Source organism: Callorhinchus milii, unplaced genomic scaffold, assembly GCF_018977255.1.
Source record: "Callorhinchus milii isolate IMCB2004 unplaced genomic scaffold, IMCB_Cmil_1.0 Scaffold31, whole genome shotgun sequence".
Taxonomy (NCBI): Eukaryota; Metazoa; Chordata; class Chondrichthyes; order Chimaeriformes; family Callorhinchidae; genus Callorhinchus; species Callorhinchus milii.
The window spans coordinates 1,082,135-1,107,637 of NW_024704772.1; the positions used below are offsets into that span (position 1 = coordinate 1,082,135).

The 25,503-nt window shown below is 45.8% G+C and overlaps 3 protein-coding genes across 7 annotated transcripts; 1 reads left to right on the forward strand and 2 right to left on the reverse strand.

Moving 5' to 3' along the window:
* Window positions 1-1,851: 1,851 nt before the first annotated feature.
* Window positions 1,852-10,754, reverse strand: LOC103189418 (E3 ubiquitin-protein ligase TRIM56). Of its 4 annotated transcripts, XM_007909807.2 has the most exons (3): window positions 10,651-10,754; window positions 9,289-9,589; window positions 6,322-8,580 (listed from the first exon to the last, which is right to left on the reverse strand). In XM_007909807.2, exon 3 carries the CDS (start codon window positions 8,556-8,558, stop codon window positions 6,522-6,524), a length of 2,037 nt encoding a protein of 678 aa, XP_007907998.1. In that variant the 5' UTR covers window positions 8,559-8,580; window positions 9,289-9,589; window positions 10,651-10,754; the 3' UTR covers window positions 6,322-6,521. The 4 variants fall into 4 exon arrangements, with proteins under 4 accessions (XP_042201036.1, XP_007907999.1, XP_007907998.1 ...); XM_042345102.1 differs by lacking the exons at window positions 9,289-9,589; window positions 10,651-10,754 and adding an exon at window positions 1,852-1,893 and having other exon boundaries at window positions 6,582-8,580; XM_007909808.2 differs by lacking the exons at window positions 9,289-9,589; window positions 10,651-10,754 and adding an exon at window positions 1,857-1,899 and having other exon boundaries at window positions 6,588-8,580.
* LOC103189419 (E3 ubiquitin-protein ligase TRIM56-like) lies at window positions 1,870-4,092 on the reverse strand. The gene is made up of 2 exons (XM_007909810.2): window positions 3,816-4,092; window positions 1,870-3,160 (listed from the first exon to the last, which is right to left on the reverse strand). Exon 2 carries the CDS (start codon window positions 3,136-3,138, stop codon window positions 1,870-1,872), a length of 1,269 nt encoding a protein of 422 aa, XP_007908001.2. The 5' UTR covers window positions 3,139-3,160; window positions 3,816-4,092.
* On the forward strand, window positions 5,303-25,149 carry ddx47 (DEAD (Asp-Glu-Ala-Asp) box polypeptide 47). 2 transcript variants are annotated; one of them, XM_007909804.2, is made up of 12 exons: window positions 5,303-5,431; window positions 14,451-14,544; window positions 14,704-14,892; window positions 15,902-15,973; window positions 16,327-16,445; window positions 16,765-16,836; window positions 17,302-17,418; window positions 17,754-17,900; window positions 18,284-18,421; window positions 18,841-18,911; window positions 21,100-21,229; window positions 22,693-25,149. In XM_007909804.2, the coding sequence occupies exons 1-12, from the start codon at window positions 5,363-5,365 to the stop codon at window positions 22,813-22,815; spliced, it is 1,341 nt and encodes a 446-aa protein (XP_007907995.1). In that variant the 5' UTR covers window positions 5,303-5,362; the 3' UTR covers window positions 22,816-25,149. The 2 variants fall into 2 exon arrangements, with proteins under 2 accessions (XP_007907995.1, XP_007907993.2); XM_007909802.2 differs by lacking the exon at window positions 5,303-5,431 and adding an exon at window positions 12,810-12,920.
* Window positions 25,150-25,503: the final 354 nt, after the last annotated feature.

A 25,503-nucleotide genomic window follows, 5' to 3' on the forward strand; every position in this document is an offset into this window, starting at 1 on the left:
ACAAAAAGAACTTTTGCCCAACAAGCAATCTTATACTTTTTAAGAACTGCTCAACAAACGGAGAGCACCTGGGAATTACGCCTCTATCAGTTCCCAACACATACCTCAAGTCTCTTTCCCAAATGCCCTGATTCTCTCCTGTTCTCTACCGTTTATCCCTAACTTGTTCCTTATTCTTGAGGCTGCAAATGCATCATTCTTATCATGACTTCTGTCTTTGTTCCATCCGTTTATCTGTTGTTCATCCCTTGTCAACGTATCTTAAACTTGCATGTTAACCACATCCCCTCTTTTATTACTGGAGCTATCTCCCAAACCATTGGTGGATCACTTTTCCGGAGGGAATAATTCCTTCCAAAAAAAATGTGATAAATTGGTCACTCAACCCACGACTGTTTTTGGGACACTGCTGTGCGCAATTGGCTGCCATGTTTCACCCACCAAATATACAGTATATCCTGTGAAGCGTTTTGGGACGTCCTCCTGACGTGAAAGGCGCTTTATAAATGGAATCTTGTTGTTGTTGTTGTTTGAGACGTCTGGAAGACGTGATAAGGTGCTGGTATTAAATGCAAGGATTATTAATACATCACACGGCCAACCAGTCGCCCGCGGGTCAGAAGTGGTCCACAGGTCCATCAAGAGGTGGTCCCCCAAACCTTTGCATAAATGTAGGTAAGTCCGTATTTGATCCATAGTGTATTTTTCTGTTTTTTGTTGAATATTTCCTGATTTATGGCATATTTCAATTGAGAAAATGTCCATAAAGGATGTCGACCACTGGTCTATATTGCTAAAATCATAACAAATTTATATTTCTTTCTGGCAAAGCTCAGCAATAATATATATTTATACATCTATGTGTGTATGTTCCTATGATGCATTATTCTTATGCCAACTCACCCATGATTATTCCGTGGGCAGTGCTGGGGATTGGAAAAGCTGAATGGAACAGGACATGGATGTAGGGTTTAAGGGGCAGTTGGGCGTTGAATAAGATACCGAGTTTCTGCACTGGTTCCAAGAGGTTGAGTGTGCGTCCATGTCGATTGATGCTGTCAGGCCTGAGGTGAGAAGGCTCTGATGGGAGCCTGAACTTCCATATAACATTAGAACATAAGAATTAGGAGCAGGAGTCGGCCATTCAGCCCTTCGTGCCTGCTCCGCCATTCAATAAGATCATGGCTGATCTTCTCACCTAACTCTGATCATCTGCCCTATCCCCATATCCCCTAATCCCTCTATTTTTAAAAAATCTATCAGTCTCAGCCTTGAAGATGTTGAAGGACTGACATCTACAGCCCTTCTGGGGGAGTGGATTCCATAAATTCACTGCCCTCTGAGTGAAGAAATGTTTCCTCAACTCTGTTCTAAAAGGCTGACCCTTAATTTTCAGACTGTGACCCCCGGTTATAGATTCTCCTACTGGGGAAACAGACCCTCAGTGTCTACTTTATCAGCCCTTTAAGAATCTTATATGTTTCAATAAGATCCCCCCTAATTCATCTGTACTCTGGAGAATACAGCCCCAGTTTATTCAGACTATCCTCATAGGTCAGTCCCCTCATCCCAGGAACTAACCGAGTGAATTACAGCACAGAAACAGGCCATTTGCCCCAATCAATCTATGCCAGTGTTCGTAGCCTACACCCGCCCCCATCCCAACCTGAATCTTACTTTAATATTATTGGATTATTTCTTGTAGCTAAAATATTGCGCAAATATGCTTAGAAGAATGGAATGATTTATTAATATTATGATGATGATTTCTGTCCTGTAAATGATGCTCATTTCTATTAGGTCCCTTCTTATAACCATTTCTGCTCTTGGCAACAAATTATCATTCCCTCCTTCACTCCGTCCCTTCTCTTAATCGAGGAATAATTCATAGACATAAACCTCCCCGTCGGTCTGGGTCACTATCAGGTTGTCGTCTTCATCGACTGTTATGGCGCGAGGCTTTTTTATCCCATCCTTAGCAGCCAGCATTTCCCGTTTGAATATCCCCGTGGGAGAGAATGAGATGATGCAGCCTGGCTCGCTTACGTAGATATTGTCGTATTTGTCAACGCAAACGCCAAAAGGATTCAGGCATCGAGGCACCCCTTGCATCAAGATCTCGTCACAAACCCTTAAGACATCCCCACTCCTCGTAAAGATAACCAGGCATTTCTTGCCGACGTCAGACACGATGAAATTCTCTTGGCTGCTCACCGCGACGAAGAGAAAGCGGTTACCTTGATACCCTCGTGGCTTCACTCGGTCAATGGCTTGACCATCGAGGTTGTAGAGAGACAGCGAACACAACGTCCCCTCGCTGACCACCAAATACTCGTCTTTGTAAGCGGTGATGGGGTAACTGGGTTCCGAACCTTTGAGCAAAAGCTGTTTCACGAGATCACCGTTGAGTTCTACGATATAAAGCTGGCCATCCGCAGAGTAAGCGATCTGGTCACCGCACACCGTGACGCTGCACGGATCCTTGTCTGTGTCGGCCACTGAGAACCACATCCGGAAAGACCCATCAATCGAGTAACTCTTCAGAGTGCCGTTGGCTTCATCCACCAAAATGATGTCTCCCTTCCTCAGCATGCTGACGCCGGTCAGCTTAGGAGTATAGGAGTCTCGATGGAGCTCAGTGTTGAAACTGCAGCGAAGAGTTGGTCGTTGCCAAACCTTTGTCACAAGCTTGAGAGCATCACAGCTGGTGGCAGAGAGCATCAGCACCCTGTGGTGGTGCTGTGAGAGAGTTGAGAGGTGCTTATTTGTGCAGAGCTGACACATGAAACTGGGGCAGTCAAGGCACTCGGTGACCGCGGGTCTATCGTGCCGCCATTTTGGTGGGCAAACGTTACACATCTTGTCAATCTTCTCATTGAGTTGCAAAGCGTTGAGAAGGTCGTTGATGTAGAAGTTTGTCCTCAGGTTGCTGATGCCTCCTTTACTCAGGATGACTTCCTCTCTGCATTCCGGGCACTGAAAGACTTTGGTTTTGTGTGGCACCAGCTTCCTCAGACACTCCTCACAGTAAGTGTGGAGGCACGGCAGGGCCTTGGGGTTATAGTATTTCTCAAAGCAGAGTTTGCAATTGAGAAAATCTTTCTTAATGATCTCTGCAAAGGAGGAGGATGTTGCCATGGCAATGGGATGCTGAGACAATCTGCAATGACACACAGCATCGGGTTAATGCATTACTTTGCTTGCTCACTCTCTTGCTCAGTCACTGCCGTCCAGAGCAAAGGAAGATGGCCTAAAATAAGTACCCACACATAGATTCACAATTTTTCCAGGTTAATAATGTGATTTAAATGAAATATAGTGACAATTTGAATTAACGGGAGTAAAGACAGCCTATGGCTCAGTGGGAAGCACTCGCGAGTCAGAAGGTTGGAGGTTCCAGCCCCTAAGTTGGGGACTCTGGCGCTATTCGAAAAGAGAAGGTAGTTTCTCAACCCAGGTATCCTGGCCAACATTCCCCCCCCCCCCCCCCCGCACCCGATAAAATCACTCATTTACCCCAGCCCTGTTTGTGGGAATGTCGCTGCTCAAATTTGGCTGTTGCATTCGCCTACAAAATACACAGTCACTGCAATTCACAACAGAATCCCTGTGAATAGCTTTGACAGTGTGTAAAGGCACTGTTTCAAATGAAAGGGTTATTGATTGTCAAGAAGTAAAAAGTGGCATTAACAAACAACAGTGATTTGTTGGCACTGATGTCATATGTGGACGTGTCTGTTATTTGGAAAAGAAACCTAATTTGCAGAATAGAAAGTGAAACTTAAAACGTCTCGAGTGTCCTTCTGTACACTTACGTCAGGATGCGCTTATGGGCTACCCACGGTTGTGCCGGAACGGCTTCTGCTGGGGTCGGGCGCTACCCGGCCTTTGAGCCGCAATTCAGCTTGTCCCTCAGTATATATCGGGAGGAATCCTGAGGTGACAGCCAGCGACATCTGGCAAAATGCCTTGTCGTTGGCTCTGACTAAACATGGCTGGCGATTAAAAAGGCTCTGGACCTCCCGGCTTTCGTGTACGGTCGCGGTCTGGGCCAGTCAGCCCGTTGCCCTCGGGCCGCTGCAGGGGCCAGGAGACCGTGGACAACCTCTTCTGGGAGTTAACCTTTGTGTACCTGAAAGGTACAAGGTGCAGACTGAAATAGCAGTGGGAATTTGATCCTTGCCTGGATAAGTAAGCTGACTCCCCAATTTATCATACATGCAACAAACAGTCTTAGCTTCGTTGTGGATCAGGGGCAAATAGGTAAAGCAGTAATTCCCCCTCCCCGCCCCACCCACCCACCTCAACACTGAAGCTGGAGAGGCGATCTGGAGTTATCAAAATCATACTCACTTTTACAGCAGGAGCTGATGTTGATCTTCAGACTGCAGGGCGTGAACTGTCAAAACTCCTCTGTTCACAGCGTCTAAGCTCACAAACTGTGCTGCGATTGGGCAGCTCCAGGCTCCACCTCACTGCCTGTTCGGTTGTCTTGGTTCCGGGAAAACTGACATTCAATTATCTCTGAATCACTAATGTTTGACCAATCAATAAAAATCGTTGGCTTTGACACAACAACAACAAGATCTCATTTATAGAGCGCCTTTCACGTCGGGAGGACGTCCCAAGGCGCTGGACAGTTGGGTTGGCACTCGAGCATTGGGGGGGAAATGGTCAGGGTGAGGGGAGGGAGCGAGGAGGGGGTAGAGAGTCGAGAGTGCTTTTCATTGCTGGGAGGACATCTCAAAGCGCTTCACAGGATTTTACTGTCAAGTGTAGCGACTGTATTTTGTAGGCGAACACTATAAGCTCTGAATGCAAAAGATTACTATTATTAAACATTGATATTCTCATGTTTGACTATTATTAAACAATCCGATTACTTAATTCTCCGCAGATCTACAATTCCACTTTCTGTGTTGGTCTATTTTTAAAAAAAGACACCTTTTTATAAAACCTTTCGTGCGAAAAAAATTTATAAAATAAAAGTTATTGGAAGTTACTTTTCTCTACGAAAAAGATCAGACGGGGACAGAGGCTAATGCAGAGCCTCTGCAGTGAGGATGGGTTCAATCTACGGGACATTGTGCTCAATTGGCCGCCGCGTTCGCCCACAAATGTACAGTCAATTCAGTTTACAGTATATTCTGCGAAGCGCTTTGGGACGTCTGGAAGACGTGAAAAGCGCTACATCAAATGCGAGGATTATTAAGCGAAGGGCGGGGTCGGAGGAAAGACTACAACTCCCAGGATGCCACGCGGGGGCCGCGCAAGCGCACTCAACTGGTACCGGTGAGGGGGACGGAGGTCACGTGAGGGGGAGGGAGGTCACGTGGGGCGGAGGGTGGTCAGCGCGGGCAATATGGCGGCGTGTGAGAAGGCGGTTGCAGAAGCTGAAGAGAAACCGGAGCCGGCGACTTTCCGAGAGCTGGTAATAGCCCGGGGTGGGGTGGGGGGGGGTGACTGGAGGCGGCGGCGGGGAGGGAAGAGAAGAGAAGAGCCAGGCCCGGGGTGGGGGGGGGGCGCCGTAACCGTTGTCGTCCGCGGTCTGTTCCAGAAGCTTCTGTGCTGCACGTGCGCCCCCTCCCCCTCGGCTCCCCTCACACTGAGATGGCGGTCAGTCGGGGAGGAGGGCGTCTCCGGCATTATTAGCGTCAGCACCAATAATAATAACCGCAACGATCATCATCGTTGCCGTTGGGATAGAGCGCCTCATCGCGACGTTGCGCTTCGCTGTGAAGTGTGTGGGAGGGGGGGGCGGGGGTGGGGCTGTAAAGCGTCTCGTCAGGCGCTCTGGGACGCTACCCTGCTCAAGGGGGCGCCATGTAAACGCAAGTTGTTGTTTGTTGTTGACAGTTTGGGGGGTGGCAGGAAGGCTGTGCTGGTTTGGCCGGTCAACCTCCCCACCGTAAAGCGCTCCGGGACGCGACCTTGCGTGAAGGGCGCTGTATAAATGCAAGTTGTTGTTCTCTTCCCCCCTTCCTCCCCACCCCCCAACATACACACACACACACACATACACACACCCACCCACTGGGGTCTTTTCTTCCACCCACGTATTCCCCAACCGGCGGAGTTTGGTTTCGTCTGCGAGCAAAGCAGAGGATGCAGTTTGCATCAGCGCTTTGGGACGTCCTCCTGATGTGAAGTGCAGTTTGTTGTTGTTTCGCTCTCCTCGGTGCTGCATTTAGCGCTGATGTTCATTGATCTCAGAATCACCGCTGTACTTTATTCTAGGAACTGTCAGGGTCCTTCACTTCTTTTCCTATCATCGGTGAACATAGGCCCAGTCAGAGCAATCTCAAGAACTAGTCGCAACACTTTATTTATTATCACATATAAACCATTCTATTTTATTCAACAAGTAATATTCTACAAACAGAACTTTCCGGATAGGGCGCATTGAGAGAAAAACAAAAGAACTGTTGCTCAACAAATAATCTTACACTTTTAAGAACTGCTGTTAGGTCCCCTCTTAACCATCTCTTCTCTTTAAAGCAAATTGTTACGTAGAATATACCTCACCACTCCCAATCATCCTCGCTTGTTCCCTCGTTCGTTTCTGTTGATAATTCAAAGACATAAACCTCCCCGTCGGTCTGGGTCACTATCAGGTTGTCGTCTTCATCCACTGTTAGAGCGCGTGGCATGTTTATCCCATCAAGCGAAGCCAGCACTTCTTGCTTGAATATCCCTTCAGGGGAGAATGAGATAATGCAGCCTGGCTCGCCTACGTAGATATCATCATAACTATCAACACACACGCCGAAAGGATTCAGGGATCGAGGCACCCCTTGCATCCAGATCTCATCGCAAATATTTATGACGTCCTCATTCCTCCTGAAGATAACCAGGCATTTCTTGCCGATGTCAGACACGATGAAATTCTCTTGACTGCTCACCGCAACGAAGAGAAAGCGGATACCTTGGTACCCTTGTGGCTTCACGCGGTCAACGACTTGACCATCGAGGCCGTAGAGAGACAGTGAACACATCGATCCCTCACTAACCACTACGTACTGGTCTTCGTAAGCGGTGATGGGGTAACTGGATTCTGAGCCTCTGAGCAAAAGCTGTCTCACGCGATCACCGTCGTAATCTAGGAAATAAAGCTTGCTCTCTGCAGTGCAAGCGATCAAGTCACCGCACACTGCAACGCTGCATGGATCTTTGCCTGTATCTCCAATAGCGATCTGCCTCCTGAAATCCCCATCGATTGAATAACACTTCAGAATACCGTTGGCTTCGTCTGCCACAATGATGTCCCCATTGTTCAACATGCTGACGCCGGTCAGCTTCGAATTGCACTCTGCATAGCACTCAGTCGTGAAGTTGCAGCGACGGGCTGGTCTTAGCCAATTGCCTGCCACGTTTTCATAAGGGGACTGCACTGGAGGCAGCTCCGGACTGGAAAAGCGAGCAAATTCTTGCCAATGCTCCGGAGCTTGATCAGGAACTGGAGGGATTTTCTGCATTGCTGCTTCTTGACCAAGTTCAATCCTGAACAGATCCATTTGAGACATGTAATCCTTGGTCACCACCAGCTTGGGGATGTCCTCCTTCATACTGGGTGGCTGGTACGCCAGCAGTGTCCTCACTTGCTCTCCGAGAATCTTCTCCAAACAGACTATGCTGCCGTTCTGGCCAGCCCTCAAGACTCTCTCTGAGTAATCTCTGGTGCTCTCTGCACTCTTCGTCTGTCTCTGCAGGTCTGCCTTGGCCGTCTCATACAGTGCTTCCTGTTGCTTGACAAAATCGGACATTTTCTTCCTGATGTCGTCCCTCTGCTTAAAAAGGGCACTCTGCACCTGTGCCACTGCGTCCACCATTTTGGACTCTATGGACCTTTCTGCAGCCTTCAGCTTTTCCAGCGCCGCATTCAGGTCGTCTTGGCTTCTGGTCAAAGACTGGACCTTGGTGCTGAGTTTCCCGACGAGCTCCCTCACAGCTGGTGTGCTGGACTCTGCGGCTTTGGACATCGACAGCGCTTCGTGGCGGGAATGAGAATTGACGAGGCAAGTGTCACATATCGAGGCATTGCACGGTCTGCAGAAATAGCCGCCTTCCTTCTTCGGGTGGGCAGCGCAGTAAATCTTCTTCCTCACGTGGATCTCAGCGTCACAGCTGGTGTCAGAGAGCCTCAACACCTTGTGTTGGTGTTGTGAGGGAATCGAGAGGTGATCGTCTGTGCAGAGCTGACACATGAAACTGGGGCAGTCAAAGCACTGGGTGACCGCGGGTCTATCGTGCTGCCCTTTTGATGGGCAAACGCTACACATCTTGCCAATAGTCTCATTGAGTGGCAAAATATTGAGAAGGCTGTTGATGAAGAAGTTTGTCTTCAGGTTGCTGATGCCTCCTTCATTCAGGGTGACTTCCTGTCTGCATTCTGGGCACTGAAAGACTTTGGTTTTGTGTGGCACCAGCTTCCTCAGACACTCCTCACAGTAAGTGTGGTGACACGGCAGGTACTTGGGGTTACGGTATTTCTCTAAGCAGATATTGCAATTGAGAAAATCATTCTCGATGATCTCTGCAAAGGAGGAGCATGTCGCCATGGCAATGGGACGCTGAGACAATCTGCAATGACACACAGCATCATGTTAATGCATTACTTTGCTCACTCACTGTCCAGAGCAAAGGAATATGGCCTAAAATAGGTATATTGATAGCATCATTAACAGTACTTCTGGCAAGCCTTTATGCTGCTTATCCAGCTTGGACCAGTTAGGTCTTTGGCTTGTGGGGTTAACAGGAGTGAGTGGGAGAATTCCCTCCCTGCCCCCAGTGACCTGGGAAGAAAGACGATACCCCTTAAAGGCAAAGGCTCCAACAAAAGTATGCTCTGTTCTCCAGAGCAGTAATTCTACCTTTCAATGCAATTCCTGCTATATCAAAGTTATACAAAGTAAATTTTTCCTGTATATGCGAGCTTGATTTTCTTAGGGTCACGAACCACACATAGACTCACAATTTTTCCAGGTTAACAATTTGATTTAAATGAAATATAATGACAATTTGAATCAACGGGTGTAAAAACAGCCTAGGGCTCAGTGATGTTGGAAAAAATGATCGAAGACTCGACAAATACCAAACATGGCGCGACACACCTTTGAATGCTTTATTTCGATACCCAACAGGTAATATCAATCATACAATACAAAGAAAAGTAAATGATCCAATATGCAGTACTGGAATACAATGATTATGTCAAAGTATAATGATTATACTTGACTATTTATATTAAAAACGCATTGGTTACATGCAGTTAAGAAATACTCATACTACCAGTTTAAAGGAGTCAGTAGCTTCAGGTCTTCGTCTTCCCTCTCTTGAGCCCGAGCAGCTTAGTGATTATACTCACAAACTAACGGTGTCCCTTTGATCTCTGCTCCCGGACTGACTATCTCCCTCTTGAGTCATCTTGCTCTTCTAACTGTTCTCACCTAGAGGTGGGCTAGTTATACCCTTTCTCCAAGTGTTCTTTTCCTAGGGCCCCTCTACCCACTTCTGATACTGTCGCTTACTCAGGTTAATCAACCATTTGGCTTGGTGCCTGACTGAGTCTCCACAAGGTCTTCCCTTTGTCCTGTCTAAGCCAAGAGATTGATCAGTTTAGGGCTGTATCTGGTGCTTGTTATTTTGTTATGTGGGATCGTTAGTACATTCCTTTTAAGTGAATGGTTATTTCTTATCAGTATCCTGGGATGGTACCAAAATCCTCCAGTTTAAACAACTTGCTCGTTGTTGCTATTCTTGAGGGTTGCCTTCTGTTTCTTGGCAGGCCCAGTCAGAATCTAGAGACTTATTACTAAGCTGAGATTCTGTGTCGACCGGAACCTTGGACTCTGTGGCTTGTTGTTATCTACTGATAAGTGGTGACCTCCTGCCCTTTTCCAAGGCTGTCTTGTTATTCCTTACGAAAAAGAGAAAACCAGATGTGTCCTATCCCATGACCGTCAGTACTTTCTCCCTTCTACATTTGTTTAATGTTTCATTATTATTAGACTACAACTTCTATAATCAAACAGTGAGAAGCACTCGCGAGTCAAAAGGTTGTAGTTTCCAGACCCCAAGTTGGGGACGGTGGCGCTATCCGAAAAGAGAAGGGAGTTTCTTAGCCAAGTATCCTGGCTAAAAAAACAACAGTGACTTGTTGGCACTGACGTCATATCTGTTATTTGGAAAAGAAAGCTCAATTGTGGAATAGAAAGTGAAACTTAAAAAGATATTTGGTCGGAGGATTCTTCCGGTTTTTTTGATTGAAACAAGACTCGGAAGCGTTCACAATTAATCATTTGCCAACAAAATACACAGTCCCTACACTTTACAGGAATACTATTTGATGGACGTTTCATGAAATATCATTGCTGTTTGTGGGAATGTCGCTGTGTGAAAAATGGCTGGTATTTGATGTGTTGGTACATCAAAGCACCGCTAAGGTGCAGACTGAAATAGCAGCGGGAATTTGATCCTTGCCTGGATAAGTAAGCTGAGTCCCCAATTTATCATACATGCAACAAACAGTCTTAGCTTCGTTGTGGATCAGGGGCAAATAGGTAAAGCAGTAAATCCCCCTCCCCGACCCACCCACCCACCTCAACACCTGAAGCCGGAGAGGTGATCTGGAGTTTTTCAAATCATACTCACTTTTAAGGCAGGAGTTAATGTTGATCTTCAGACTGCAGACTATCAAAACTCCTCTGTTCACAGCGTCTAAACTCACAAAGTGTGCTGCAATTGGGCAACTCCAGGTTCCACCTACCTGCCTTTTCTGTTGTCATGATTGACTCCTGTCAGCGCCCCCGCACTGACAGCATCACCATTGAAGGATCCACCCTCCACCTCATCAAGCTAGTCTGGAACCTTGGCGTCTTGTTTGACTCTCAACTGTCCTTTTTACCCCACGTATCCATGTTATGACCCACTTTGCTTTACCCCACCTCCGCAACATCGCCCGGCTCCGCCACTGTCTCACACCGCAGGCTACCGAGACCCTCATACAAGCATTCATGACATCCAGGCTCGATCACGCAAACTCCCTGTGTAAGGTTTTGTTAAATTCATGACCCTGCAGTGAAGTAAGGAATGACACCAATGTTCTACAATTAATCAAGGTTCATTAATTCAGATTAATAATGGTTATAAGTAATTAAAAGAATATATCACAATAATGCTTACGTATCCACCTACAGTTCACAACAATATAGTTGATGAAACCAAATGCTGCGGAAGAGATAGAGGAGCAATGTCCAATTTAATGTCCATTTTAATGTGGCCTTTTTAATGTCCATCAAAAGGTATCCCAGTATTGTACAGTTCCCAGTTTGATCACTCCAAAATATCTAATTATTATTGTGCGTTTCCCAGTTCGATCAACTGTTTCTTCTGATTCTCTTTTCGAATCGATCTCTGTTTATCCAGTTGGGTAGGTGACCTTTCACCTGTTGTCTTTTGCAAGATGGTTCCTTTGCAAAAAAAACTGCAACACAATTCTCTCCCATGTTAAAACAGCTGCAGACTATTTTTCCATGGGAAAATGATTGATAAGGAATAAAAACAGTTTGTTGTTTATAATCAGTCTTTTGTTTCTCAACCTTGAGAAAGAATCTTCTGCGAACCTAGTCACAACCGGCTCCCATCGTATCTTATAAGACTGATTATAAGTCTCAAAAATATAAACATTGCAAATATAATTTGAGATATTATTTAATACATTAACTACAGAATCCTACACCTGATTGTCAGCCTTCCCAACTCCTCCCTCCATAGGTTGGAGATCATCCAGAACTCTGCAGCCCGTGTCCTCTCTCGCACCAGGCTCTGCGACTCTATCAACCCCATCCTTGCCCGACTCCACTGGCTTCCCATCACACAGAGGATACAGTTCAATATCCTGATCCTTTCAAAGCCCTCCATGGCTTTGCTCCCCCCTCGGGTCTGTGACCTCCTAACCCCCTATCAAGCTGCCCGCTTCCTCCGCTCAGCAGGTTTCCGGCCTCCTTCACGTCTCCCGCCTCACTTGCCCCACCATTGGCGGGCGGGCCTTCAGTCACTCTGCCCCCACCCTCTGGAACTCCATCCCGCAGTCCCTCTACCTCGCCCCCTCACTTGCCTCCTTCAAGACCCATCTCAAGACCCTCCTTCGACCATGCCTTCGGTCACCCTCCTTCCTCTCCTGCCCTCCACCCTTCCCGATCCAGACCCCAGCTCGGGTTCGAAACACTGGTTCTCAACGCCTCAGGACGTCCTACTGACATGAAAGGTGCTATACAAATGTAATTTTGTTGTTGTTGTCTAGGTTAAGGATCAGTATCTCTCTCTAGCACTGACAGTTACTCTGAGTCACTGCTGTACTTTAAGAACTTATGTTGGACGATCAATAAAAATCATTGGCTTTGATACAGCACCTTTCATTGCTGGGGGGATGTCTCAAAGCGCTTCGTAAGATTTTACTGTCAAGTGTAGCGACTATTTTGTAGGTGAACATTATAAGCTCTGGAAAGGCGCTGTACAAATCTAAGTTGTTGTTATTGGATCAAATATGGAAGGATTATTAAACAATCTTTTGCATATTTATTTTTTATGAAATAATCAGATACTTAATTCCCTGCATATCTACAATTCCGCTTTCTAAAAAAAAGTTTTTTTCTTTGCTTTCGAAAGTTGTTATAAAACCTATCGTACGAAAAAAAATAAAACGAAAAAGCTTCCGAAAGTTACTTTTCTCTGTGTGAGCTCCTACAATGCTGGGGTGGGGGTGAAAAACTACAACTCCCAGGATGCCCCGGGGACCCGCGCAAGCGCAGTGCCAGCGAGGCAGGTCACGTGGCGGGGACGGAACCGGCAACATGGCGGCGTGTGAGACGCCGGTGGTGGAAGCTGAAGAGAAACCGGAGGCGGCGACCTTCCGAGAGCTGGTAATAGCCAACAGCGCGGGGGAGGAGGAGGGGGAGGGGATGGGGCGACTGTCGGCGGGCGGAGAGGGAGAGCCAGGCCGAGAGCGCCGTCGCCCGGGGGGTGGGAGGTCTTCCAGAAGCTACACGTGGGCCCCGCGCGCTGCTCTGGGCCGGACGCGCGCCTCTTGTCAACGTTAATAATACTTGGTACCGTTCCTCGGCTCGACGCCGGAGTGGGGAGAATGGTCTCGTGGGGTCCCCGAAAGAAAACTTTTTTTTTTTTTGCCCTTTTTTTTAAAAAAAAGTGTTCACGACAACGCCTTGCGTTTGTGTCTGTGTCCCTCTCATCCAAATAGGAAGTCAGGGACCCAAAGGACAGCGCTATAACAGTCCTCGCGTTGGGGGCACAGCTCCTCATCACGTCTTCGAGACGGCTCGATAGCGCTTCACGGAATACAGGAGTAATAGCGAAAGTCCTGGCGTTTGATAGAATTCCCTGTCACTCTATCCTCGTTACCACTCTCGGCACTTAGCAGAAGGTGCTGCAAAGTGCAGTGACTGTACATGTTGTGGGCGGAATGTGGCATCCAATCGCGCACGGCGGCATCCCCACAAACAGCCGTGGATGGAGTGACCAAATTATTATTTCTTTTCTTGAGGGATTATGGTCACGCAGGTGGAATAAGGAAACTTACCCAAGGCTTCACACTGCCGGGAATCAAACCCAGGTCACGCCTCTCGCTTGTGGGGCGAGTGCTTTAACCACTGAGCTACAGGACTCCATGGTTACCATAGCCAATATTATGCTGTTATGCTCACATATAGCGTGTCGTATATACTGTAGTTTATAAATCTTAAAAGTTTATAAGCAGCAGAAAGACCTCTTGCTTGGGAACGTTGATAACGGTAAAGCGTTCAGTCTCTTGCAGTTCTGTTCTTGTCCCGTCAAAGTCTTCTTCCGATATTACTGGTACCTTGGACAGTGATGTGCTTGAGACAGGTGGAAACGTTAACTTCCTGGAGAAGCAAAACAACAACTTGCATTTATATAGCGCTCCTCAGGCAGGGTTGAGTCCCAGAGCACTGTTTAAAAAAACACTCACTTTCTCACCAACTCAAACTGACAAAAGGCTGATTAAGGCAATACAGGATCAGGATATCAACAATTAATACAAACTACAGCCAATCGCTTCTTATCTCTTAGCCAGTTTAACTCTTCATAATACAGGGCACAATATACTGACATTTTCTAACCGTAACATTCCAGTGCTGGGAGGGCATTATCACAGGTGATTCCTGCTCAGGTGGACGTTAAAGATCCTGTGATACTATCAGGGGAGTTTCTCCTGGTGTCCTGGCCAACAATGCGCTCAAGATTAAAAAATAGTAAATGGTTGTTTGCAAATTTGGTTGTTGCGTTTACCTATAAATGCACACCCACTACATCTTGCAGAAATACTCTGAAGTGCTTCAAGACTTTTTAATGTGCTGTATCAAATGCAAAGATTATTATTAATAGAAAGACTTACACTGGTGTGCTTTGTGTTTCAGGGTGTGACCGAGGTACTCTGTGAGGCCTGTGAGCAGTTAGGATGGAAAGAGCCAACTAAAATCCAGAAGGAAGCCCTGCCGGTAGGACTAGAAGGTGAGCAACTGGTTTCAGTGAGTTCCACAGCAGTGGGAATATTCCTGCTCTGTTTGGTTACAGGTATAAGTTATGTAATTTGGGGGGAGAGAGTAAAGTTTGATGGCCTGAAAATCTGTGTAACCGTCTCTCGTTTCAATGGCCCCTTTTCTGTTTCAGGGCGGGACATTATTGGCTTGGCTGAGACTGGCTCGGGGAAGACTGGTGCCTTTGCAATCCCCATCTTGCAAGCCTTGCTGGAGAATCCACAGCGATTGTTTGCTCTTGTGTTGACTCCGACCCGCGAGCTGGCTTTTCAGATTTCCGAACAGTTTGAAGCCCTGGGTTCTTCCATTGGAGTTAAGTCTGGTGAGTAAACGATAGTTTTTGTGCAGTGGGACATAGTGAAGGCATGGACTCTTAATTTCAATCTCGCTTGCTCTCTTGTGCACCATCTCCATGTTAACTGGGATATCCTCCTGAATGTAAATCCTTTCACGTCATCGATGTGAATCGATGGTAACCTCATAAACTTGCCACGGTGGGAAAGTGTTGATTTGGGGTCTGTTTAATATGGTCTTCTCTTTAAAATCCCAAATCTTTGTAACCAAGGATATTCTGTGAAGTGCTTTGAGATGTCTCAAAGATGTGATAACACTATATGAAATGTAAGGATTATTGTTATTATAAATCAATGTACTGGACCAGGCTCTTCAACTTCAGTCAGAAGACTGTTTAGTTTTCCTGCAAATGCATAGCCGAGGCACTTTACAGTAAATCCTGTGAAGCACTTTGAAACATTTCGGCAAAGTAATAAGCTGTTATATCAAATTCAAGGATTATTATTTTCATCCTCTAGTGATGAAAAATGTTCTGCAGTTCTGACTGTCTGCCACAGGAGGTCGATAGGCTGCTTCATAAAATTTGATTGCAGTTGATTTCTCCGGGTTGACTCAAAACATTCAGACTGATCTTTCTCTTTAGGTGGGACAATCACATAAAGATTAACCTGAAGGAGGCAGAGATCACGTACTTAAGCCCTCGAGGATCTTAGTTTTGTCTGGGAGAGGGAAGGGGAATGAATGCATTTGCGTGTCACCAAGAATGGTGGGTTCGTTAGTTTTCCTGAACATTGCCCCTTCCTTCTCCATCTTCAGATCACACCTGAAGATCTTCCTCTTTGACCATGCCTATGGTCCCCCCCGTCCCCCGGCTTGGCGTCGTGCTCTGCCACAGACAAGCACTCTGGGACGCTACCCTGCGTGAGGAGCGCTATATAAATGAACATCAATGAACAAAATTGTGTTTGAGAGGATCTTTCATACTCCGACATGTGGACAATCTTATTAACTTGTGCATCTTCATTTGACCTTTTTAGCTGTCATCGTGGGTGGAATTGACATGATGTCACAGTCCCTGGCTCTGGCCAAGAAACCTCATATTGTGATAGGTGAGTTGAATCCTTGTGAGGCAATGAGGGAGAGTCAGTCAGGGAGAGGAATACAGTGCAGAAAAGTGCTGGTGAGCTAGCTCTTCAGCTGCGCTTTCAGTCACCTTTCTCTCCCCACCACCAGCCTCCTTAGCTCCCTTCCCCTTTCCCCCGGAAAAAAAAGCTTGGGTTCCCAATCAGCGGTGTGAAGTGCTGTATAAATATAGAAAATAATTAGATGTTCATTTTCACATCAGGTGCACATAACAACTAAGTCACCAGAGTGCAGTGTTTCACTTCTGGATCGATTGAATTCCATGGGGCTAACGGATGGTTTGTTGCTGTTGTAAATATGTATCTGTTTTATCCATCAGCAACCCCAGGCCGACTGATTGACCACCTGGAGAACACAAAGGGCTTTAATCTTCGTGCTATCAAATACCTGGTGATGGATGAAGCTGACAGAATTCTAAACATGGATTTTGAAACCGAGGTGTGTTAACTAACGGTAGTGGCTTCGATTACTCTTGTGTGCGTGCGTGTTTTGTGAGTTCAGAAGATAGTGAATGGAATGAGAAAGGCCTTCCCCAGAATGTCACCTCTCTACATGGAGACTCCCTGACTTTTGCCAAAGAAAATCTTGTAGTTTAATGTCATATTAAATTGTTCTGATTGAGTAAATGCTTTGGGTGACTATGATAAACTTGTTTGTCTGTTAAGCGCTCCATGACTCTGACCAGCGTGAAGGGCATTATATGAATGCAAATTGTTGTTGTTTGTTCCGTTGAAGACACTTTTAATTTATTTCTCAGGTTGATAAAATCCTCAAGGTGATTCCACGAGATCGGAAAACATACCTCTTTTCAGCGACGATGACAAAGAAGGTATTGGATTAGTTTGTAACTGTAGTAAATTCATGTGCGATGCTCAGTGGCGCACTCAAGGCAAATCTTTGATTATTTGTTATTGCAGTACAATGCCAATTTACATTTACAGGGTCTTTCGCATTGGAAGGACGGCCCAAGCACTTGACAGTGCTAGCTTGAGTGAGGGTGGAGGGGAGGAAGCACAGTCTAAGAGGTTGGTCTTGAGACTGACCTTGAGGGAGCGAGTCTGAGGGACACCTGGATGGAGTTCCAGAAAGTGGAGACAGATGGTCTGAAAGCCCGACCACGATGGTGGGATGTTTGGGGCAGGGGACTTGAGGCAAGCTGATGCACAGGGAGCAGCTGTCTTGCTTCACTAATTGGCAGGATAGTGACTCATAGTGCTAGGAAGAGGCGTATGTCAAAATTATAACAAAAAGTACATATTTTTTGTGTCGCTTAAAGTGTGTCCTTCTTTCATAGGTACAAAAACTGCAGCGAGTGGCATTGAAGGACCCGGTGAAATGTGCTGTCTCAACCAAATACCAGACTGTGGAAAAACTGCAGCAGTATTATGTGTTCATCCCCTCTAAATTCAAGGTAATAACTAACAGAGTTTATTCTCTTTCAAGCTGCGTGCCCCAGTATAATCTTTGTCATCTTTATAGTCCCAAGAACCTGACTAGTAATGATCAGGACGGTGGAACTGAATGGACGTGTGCAGAAACCTTTGAAGCCATGAAGATTAAGGTCCCTTGACTTCAACATCGATAGCCTTAGAAAACGCAAATAACAATTATAGACTGACCAATTCAAGCTTACTTTACACTATTTCAGTAAATAGCGGAATTTTCTTACGCTATTCCAGTAAACGTGCTAGAGTGGGAATGTATCAATATCTAAGTTGAGGTTTATTTTCTTGCTTGTTTCCCCAGGACTGTTACCTGGTTTACATTCTGAACGAGCTCGCTGGCAATTCTTTCATCATCTTTTGCAGCACCTGTAACAACACGCAGCGGACAGCACTCCTCCTTCGCAACCTGGGGTTCACTGCCATTCCCCTACATGGACAGATGAACCAGGTTTGTGGGGGTCTTCACTCTTCAACAGGAAAATTGGTCTTTAGATCAGTTTGTGTATGAACATAGGAACAGGAGTAGGCCATTCATCCCACCCCGAGCCTGTTCTTTTGCAGCACCTGTAACATTCAATAAGATCACAGCTGACGTTACCTCAACTCCAATCACCTGCCTTTACCCTATATCCCTTGATACCCCGACCTAACAAATATCTATTCACCTCAGTCTTGATAATTTCAAGGGATCCACAGCCTTTTGGGGGAGGGAGAGAATTCTAGATTTCCACTAGCCTTTGTGTGGATTTTTTTAAAAAAATGTGTTTTTCTCTCTCTCTCTCGATTACCGTGGAATATTAATCCTTTCCATTTTTTTAATATAATTTTTAGCATAAACGATTGGGGGCTTTGAATAAATTCAAGGCAAAGAACAGATCCATCTTACTCGCCACAGATGTCGCCAGCCGAGGCCTGGATATTCCGCATGTAGACGTGGTTATTAATTTTGACATTCCCACCCATTCCAAGGTAACTTCCCAGCTTTACAATAAGAGCCTTGCATTTGATATATCGCTTTATCGTGTCTTCGAGGCGTCTTAAAGCGATTCACAGAATATACTGTAAAGTGAATTAACTGTATAGTTTGTGGGCAAAACGCGGCGGCTAATTGCGCGCAGCATTATGTAGCCTTGGTGTCAAACTACAGGAATAAAAGATGGTGTGTCCTCACTCTGTTCCTCTTCTGCCCAGATTTAATAATAATAATACTTGCATTTGCTACAGCGCTTTATCACGTCGTTGAGACATCTAAAGTATCAATTTACAGGATATATTGTAAAGTGCATTGACTGTATTTTGTGGTGAAATAAACACATAAACTCAAATTAAATATCCAAACAAAGAAATAAAAAAAAACAGTTTAAAGCCATTCATTGTTTATTTCACAGGATTACATCCACCGAGTTGGGAGGACAGCCAGAGCAGGACGCTCGGGAAAATCTGTTACCTTTGTTACACAGTGAGTACCTTTTTCTTCTCCCGCCCCTTCCTCCCTTTCCCTTTCAGCCTCTATGCCTCTCAGTAACTTCCACCTTAAATCGTCTTTGCCAGTTTCCTTAAATTTCCCACTTTCCTGATCGGGGATGAAACCCTTTCAAGATTGTCATCCTGCTTGAAAGGCACTGTGTGTGTGCAAGTGGCTGATTTCCAGGATAGTGAATGACTAATTTTATTAAATGATTCTCCTGGACTATGATCTTGTAGGCAGAAAATCTTGCATTTGATACAGCGCCTTATCACGTTTTTGAGACATCTCAAAGCGCTTCACAGAATATACTGTAAAGTGAATTGACTATATCTTGTGGGCAAAATGCGGCAGCCAATTGCGACCAGCGTCGTCCCACAAACAGTCGTGGATTGAAAGACCAAATTATTATTATTATGATTCCAACACTTCCCAAAAAGATGGTTCTTGAAAAGTTTGTGTGTTTCAAAGCGCCGGCTGTAGGAAAAGGTGGGAAGTATGATTCTACTTTGAACCAATAACTAGGCACTAAAAATGAATCGTGGCACACTTAACACCAGACAGAGTGCTTGTAAACATTGTGGTCCAGGCTTGTTTGTGACATTGCAAATTTGATCCATGTTGAACATTTCACTTGTGGTCGATCTCTTCCAAGTGTTTACAACATGTTGAGTTGAAAGAGCAATTGGGAAGAATGCTGGTAGAGAGTCCAGCTGGGACGAATCAAAGAGCGGCGATAATGGCCCATATTTGTGGGTCTCTCTACAACTCCTTGTTCTTTTTTTTCCCATCCCTGGTTGCAGAATTGGAGTATTTCTTAGAATGTAATGCATTAAATAAGGCACGTTATTGTGGTGGTGGGCTTGGAGGGGGGCATAGCAGAAGAGTGTGTTCAAGAGGCAAACTCTGCAGCTCCCACCCCGCTGATTCCCTCATGTTAAGATTGGGTTTAGCTCCATTGAATACAATACTTATTCTTTCTTACCTGCTACACTTGCTGCAAGACAGATTTCCTTTAGGTTCAGTGTTGTCATCTGCTAAATGGCTTCTAAGATTGTTAAAGGATTAACCTCTTGCTCTCGCTGCTCTCTGGATACCAATTACTGCTTTGATCTTACAATAGAGTAGGAGCCTCGTGATGAGGATTCCCTGCAGTGAGCGAAAAGTTTCCTTTGTCCAGAATTTCTATGGATCAATGTGCAAAATGTACGGAAACTTTGTTGGCGCCTGAGCAAATGCTTTAGTGATTAAGGATTACCAGGTTTCTAATGTACCTGTGGTCTGGTATTAGAAGATTAAAGGAACAGTCGGGATACAGCTACCTGTGGAGCTAGAACAAGGATGTTGTGTAACTGGGGAGGGGAAATGTGGGGCAGGTGGACAAAATGTGATCACTTTAAGATGAAGAAACAACATGTGCTTTTTTTGTTGAAGGGACGCTTCACTCAGCAACTTGCATTTACATCGTGCCCCTCACGCAGGGTAGTGTCCCAGAGCGCTTGACAGTGACAGAGCACAACAGCAACAAATGACACTTGTAAAGCGCCCTTCATGTCGGAAAGACGTCCCAGGGTGCTGGACAGTCAGAGGTTTTTGGACCTGAGTTGGGGGTCAGGAGGGGTGGGCGTGGGAGGGTGGCCGAAGGCTCGCCCGAGGAGGAAAGTCTTTAGATGGGAGTTGAAGGAAGCAAGAGGGGTGAGGCGAGGATTGCAGAATAGAGTTCCAGAGTGTGGGAGCAGAGATGCTGTATGCCTGACCGCCAATGGTGGCACGACGCCGAGCTGGAGTTTTCCTGCCCCACTTAAGTGTTGCATTGTAAAATTGTACAGCGTAGGGATTGTCCCAAAAACTTGTGTCACTTTGTCTTTACCCTGATTGGTTTCAATTTACAAGAGTTGTCAATTTTTGGGGGAGGGGGGTGGGGGAACGAGGGTGGGAAAAAAGGAAAAATCTGCTTCGACCTTTTGCTAAAATAAACGGCGCTACGTTAGCAGAGACTCTGTCCTTCAGGTGAGGGGTTATACTGAGGCTCTGTCTGCCTGTTTAGTATTGTCTGTTCTGGGGAAGGCAAGCAGAGAGGAAATCTAAAACCTATTTCTCTCTCTGCCTGTGGCTCTGTCTCTCTCTCTCTCTCTCTCTCTCTCTCGGCTTTGGTTCCTGACTAACGTCAAATAATTTGCAGGTACGATGTGGAACTTTTCCAGCGGATCGAGCACTTGATCGGGAAGAAGCTCCCGGCGTTCCAAACGGAGGAGGATGAGGTGATGGTGCTGGCCGAACGCGTGACAGAAGCGCAGCGATTTGCACGGATGGTAAGTAGGTCCCAATTCACCAGAGTCACGGAATCCCTGAAGCTGGGAATGGGAAGCTCCATTCGCTTCCAAAATAGACAAGTGTATTGGATCTGCCCGGTAGAAGTTTTGGAGCCATCACTTGCTAGAAAAGTATAGTACCAGTTGCGTTCCTGTCTGTGCTCTTCCCCCTCCTCCCCTCTTGAGTGCAGGTGTTTGAAGGTTGGGAAGGAGAGGTATTGGAGAGTGGGATACGACAGGGTGTTGCAGAGAGGCAGGGTTGACCAGTCTTCTCTTGTTCCCTGTCCAGGGTTGCGAGAGAGGCACTGGAAGAACACTCAGGATATCCAAACCATAGGCAAACTTGGGCTCTATAGAGGGATTACTATTAAGATGTTGCTGATGTAATCGGGGATCAAATCAGGATGGAACAGTACTGATGTAGGAGGCTCTTGACTCCAGACAGACGAGGAGCCTTATACCTCCTGATGCTCTTTCTCCAGACTAAAGGTCACTGTGATTTCTGCTTGCTGAGAGGGTTCATATTGAGCTATTGGCTAACATAATATATCCGTTATGTAATCGGGATTTGGCATAAAATGGGACCACGGGATGGGAACCCTGCTTGTGATTTTTTTTTCCTTTTATTAAAACATTCCCTGTGTTGATTATGGTAGGTCGCAGACAATGTCCAATTGTTTCCTTCAAATTAATTTATATCTTCGCAGAACTGTTCCTGTGCCAAGTACTTGTAGGTAGTTAAAGATCTTGCTTTTGTATACGACTTGTTATTAATTCTGCTGCACTGCAGGAAGTCGTAGACTTTCCAGTCCTTTTGGGTTACAGTGCCTTTTTTTTAAAACTTAATTACTTATAAGTGAAGTGCATTGTTCTGCTTTCACTGCTGTGTATGCCACATTCCGAGTTTACTTTGAATGTGGTGTGAACTGGGGGATATTTTAGCATCATTGCTCATATTTCTTCTCCGCAACCCCATAAGTTATCTGATCCCCTTCCCCCCCCCTTTTTGTGTTCTCCTCTGTGACTGTCAGTGATATTTTCCACGTCTGTTCAGGAGGCTTGAGCGCCGATAATGGCCCATTTTTGTGGGTCCCTCTAAAACTCCTTGGCTCAGTCGGTCTGCCTCACCCCCTCTCTGCCTGGCTTGAGATCACATCTGAAGACTTGCCTCTTCGACCGTGCCATCCTCACCTCCCATTTTTCACTGGCTTGGCATCAAACCACACCAATGTTAAGTGTTTCAAGGTGCTACCCTGCAAGAAGGGTGCTAATAAATGCGAGGTGCTGTTATTTGTGTATAGACTGCACGGCTGTGTGATTGTCAGTATGAGGTAGTTAGACCAGGTCTTAACGAGCAGTCCAGTGGGCAGGTGTGTGACTGTTATGTACCTGAGACATTTTGTTTGGCGTCTGGTCTGTGCTTGGAGCGTGCAAGGACCACTGAACCTCTGTACTCTCTACAGCAACTGCGGGAGCTGGGGGACAAGAGGAAGCGGCCACACGAGGAGGTTGAAGACGACTCGGAGCAATCGCTCGGGATCAGGAACAAAGTATCAGGAGGCAGAATGAGGAGAAAGGTGCGATAAGACAGAACTGCCAGAAACATTGATTGGGAAAATGGTTGGGACGTGGATTTTTATAGGTACCCAAAATCAGGCTGTATCACTTCGGTCCAGTCCACCACTTGGGTGTGTCTGTTGTGGAGGCTTTGTACCTCCTTGTGACAGATGAGCATCATGAAGAACTTGGCTCTTTTTGGAATAGAGACCACTGGCATCGTTGTCACCAGGATGGAAGAGTGCTTCACCCAGAGCATTGCTGTGTTTGTCCACACTGACCCTTCTCTACAACTTTTTCTCACAATAACACGTGCAACGTTTAATCTCTGTGTTTATATAAAAAAAATTCTTTAAACCATACACAATTTTGGACATCCTGTGGAGGACTGAAATCACTCTATTCTTTCACTAAACTCTTAAAATAAATTCGACCAAGTCTTTATAGTGGAAAGCATCTAAGCTTCTGAAGTGGCTTCGGAAGATGCACGTCGGATAAGATCTTTCATCTCACTTGTGAAACCAACCAAATCCTGTAACATACAGAGTGGGTCTAAACAGCAACAAAAACAACACATGCTAAACTGAGGTCTGGCATACGCACAAATAGATGACATCCTTTCAAAACCACAGCAAAATTAGTCTGATTCATTTCTAGACAACAGTAATGACTTTATTTTTCCCTTTCCAGTTTTCTCTCCGCTTTTCTGATTCTCGCTGCGATAGGATTCCGGAGATACTCTGCAGTGCTGTATACACAGCCCTTATTGACTGCTTAGCTCTTCCTGTCCTCACTCGGTATCTACTTCTGGCAGAAGATATTGGATACCAACTGGGAGCACAAACCCTGTCTTAGATTGCCCCCACACTCCCTAGTCTGAGGGACGCTGAGGTCAATGTTGGCACGCCTATTATTACTCTGCCTGAGATCAGCTAACTTAGAACAGGCTGAGATTGACTGAGAATTCAGACATGGCACCTTTCTGCTCTGTATAGACTAGTTTCATACTGGGCACTGGATTTTCTTCATGAGCAATTGGAGCTTTTAACTAAACTTGAATTAGTTACTTTGGGCCTCCTGTTTGTTGATTCTGGTGAGGAATTTGTTTATTTAGCTGTGAATTTTCTGCAGCTTTAAAGGGACTTAGCTACAGTGAGCTTCTTCTGAAACACTTGCTACCAATATAATCGTGGACTGGTGGTGCAGCCCATAATCTCAGTGCTGCTCCCTTCAATTCCAAATCTTCTCTTTTGAATGCTGGAATCTGGTTGAATTTCTTAATAATAATGGTCCTGACATTTGATTTGTCTGCCTTTTACATCAGCGGGTCGTCTCAAAGCATCTCGTAGGATACGCTGTAAAGTAAGACTCTGTGTGTATGTTGTAGGCGAACGCAGCAGCCAATTTGCGCACAGCGATATCTCCACGAACAGAATTAATAACTAGAACTTACTGGATCCAGGCACTAAAGTTAGTGGTGTGTTGAGGAAGGGGGAGATTATCTCAGCTGTTTGCTGTTTCTGAATGATAACCTCGGCAGATTGAGGAAGGTATAAGGTTGATGATTGACATTCAGCTTTGCACAGTTGGTTGTCCTGACTGACCGAAACGTGGCGAGAGAATACACACACACACATGCATCCAATCTTTGCTCAGTTTCTCCCAAGTAGATGCAGTATATTTGTTGCTGAATCGGCAGCGGGCCTGGATACACTATACATTTACTGCCAACCACTGAGATCAGCACCAGGCGTTGGCTGCACTTTATACGCTCGATCATCATAAAGTGCTAACTCTCATTAGGCTTTGGAGAGCTAACCAGTTGACCACTGCCTGAAACAAGCCCTAGGACATTCGAGCCTCTTGCCTCGTGATATTGTGGCACCAGGATTAAAAAAATGTCCGTTTGTCCTGAATTTAAAAAAATTGAAAAGGATTTGAATCCTCGGAACTCTCCTCTGTCTGCTTTTTACCCTGATTTAGACCCCAAATGGTGTACCTCGTAAAAGGTTTGTTCACTGAATGTCCGCACGCATATTGTTCCCCCTGAGAAAATAAGAGGAGCAAATAAGGCGATTCCCGGTAGCAGCAATCCGGAGTTACGAGAAACGGTTTGGGAAATTTGACCTTGTTGCCTTTGGAAAGGCGATATTTCTGAGGTGTCGCAATTGAAGATTTCTGAAGGGGATCAACAGGGCGGAGACAAAGAAATGGTTCACTTGTAGGCGCGGGATTGAATCGCCCGCCCACCGCAGGGGAGGGTGGGTGGGATAAATTGTGTACGCGGACGGAAGTTGGTTTGAGCTTTCGTTACTTGAAAGATTTTGGGTTGTTGAATAAACAAGGAAAACCACTGAAATGAATGAACTCTGTTGTATAAATGGATTTAATTTCAGGCATTTCTTGAGGGAGAAGAGATTGAGGGCACAAATAACGTAGGAGGGACTCGTTACTAACTGCTTCGATTTCTGCTTAAAGTTTTTTCCTGAAAAACTGAGTAAAGATTTTTACAGCAGTTTCCTGACACATTGCACCTTGCATACACTGTGTACAGACAGACTGTGGGAGATATCTCCTTACCAATCATGCAGGGTAAACCACAGGCATCGCTGCATCCGCAGCATAGTGTGCTTGTGAGGATAAGAAGTCACAGACTTTTGAAGAACAGAGATGGGGCATTTGGGCTTTCACTCTGCGCTGGTGTTTCTCTCTACATC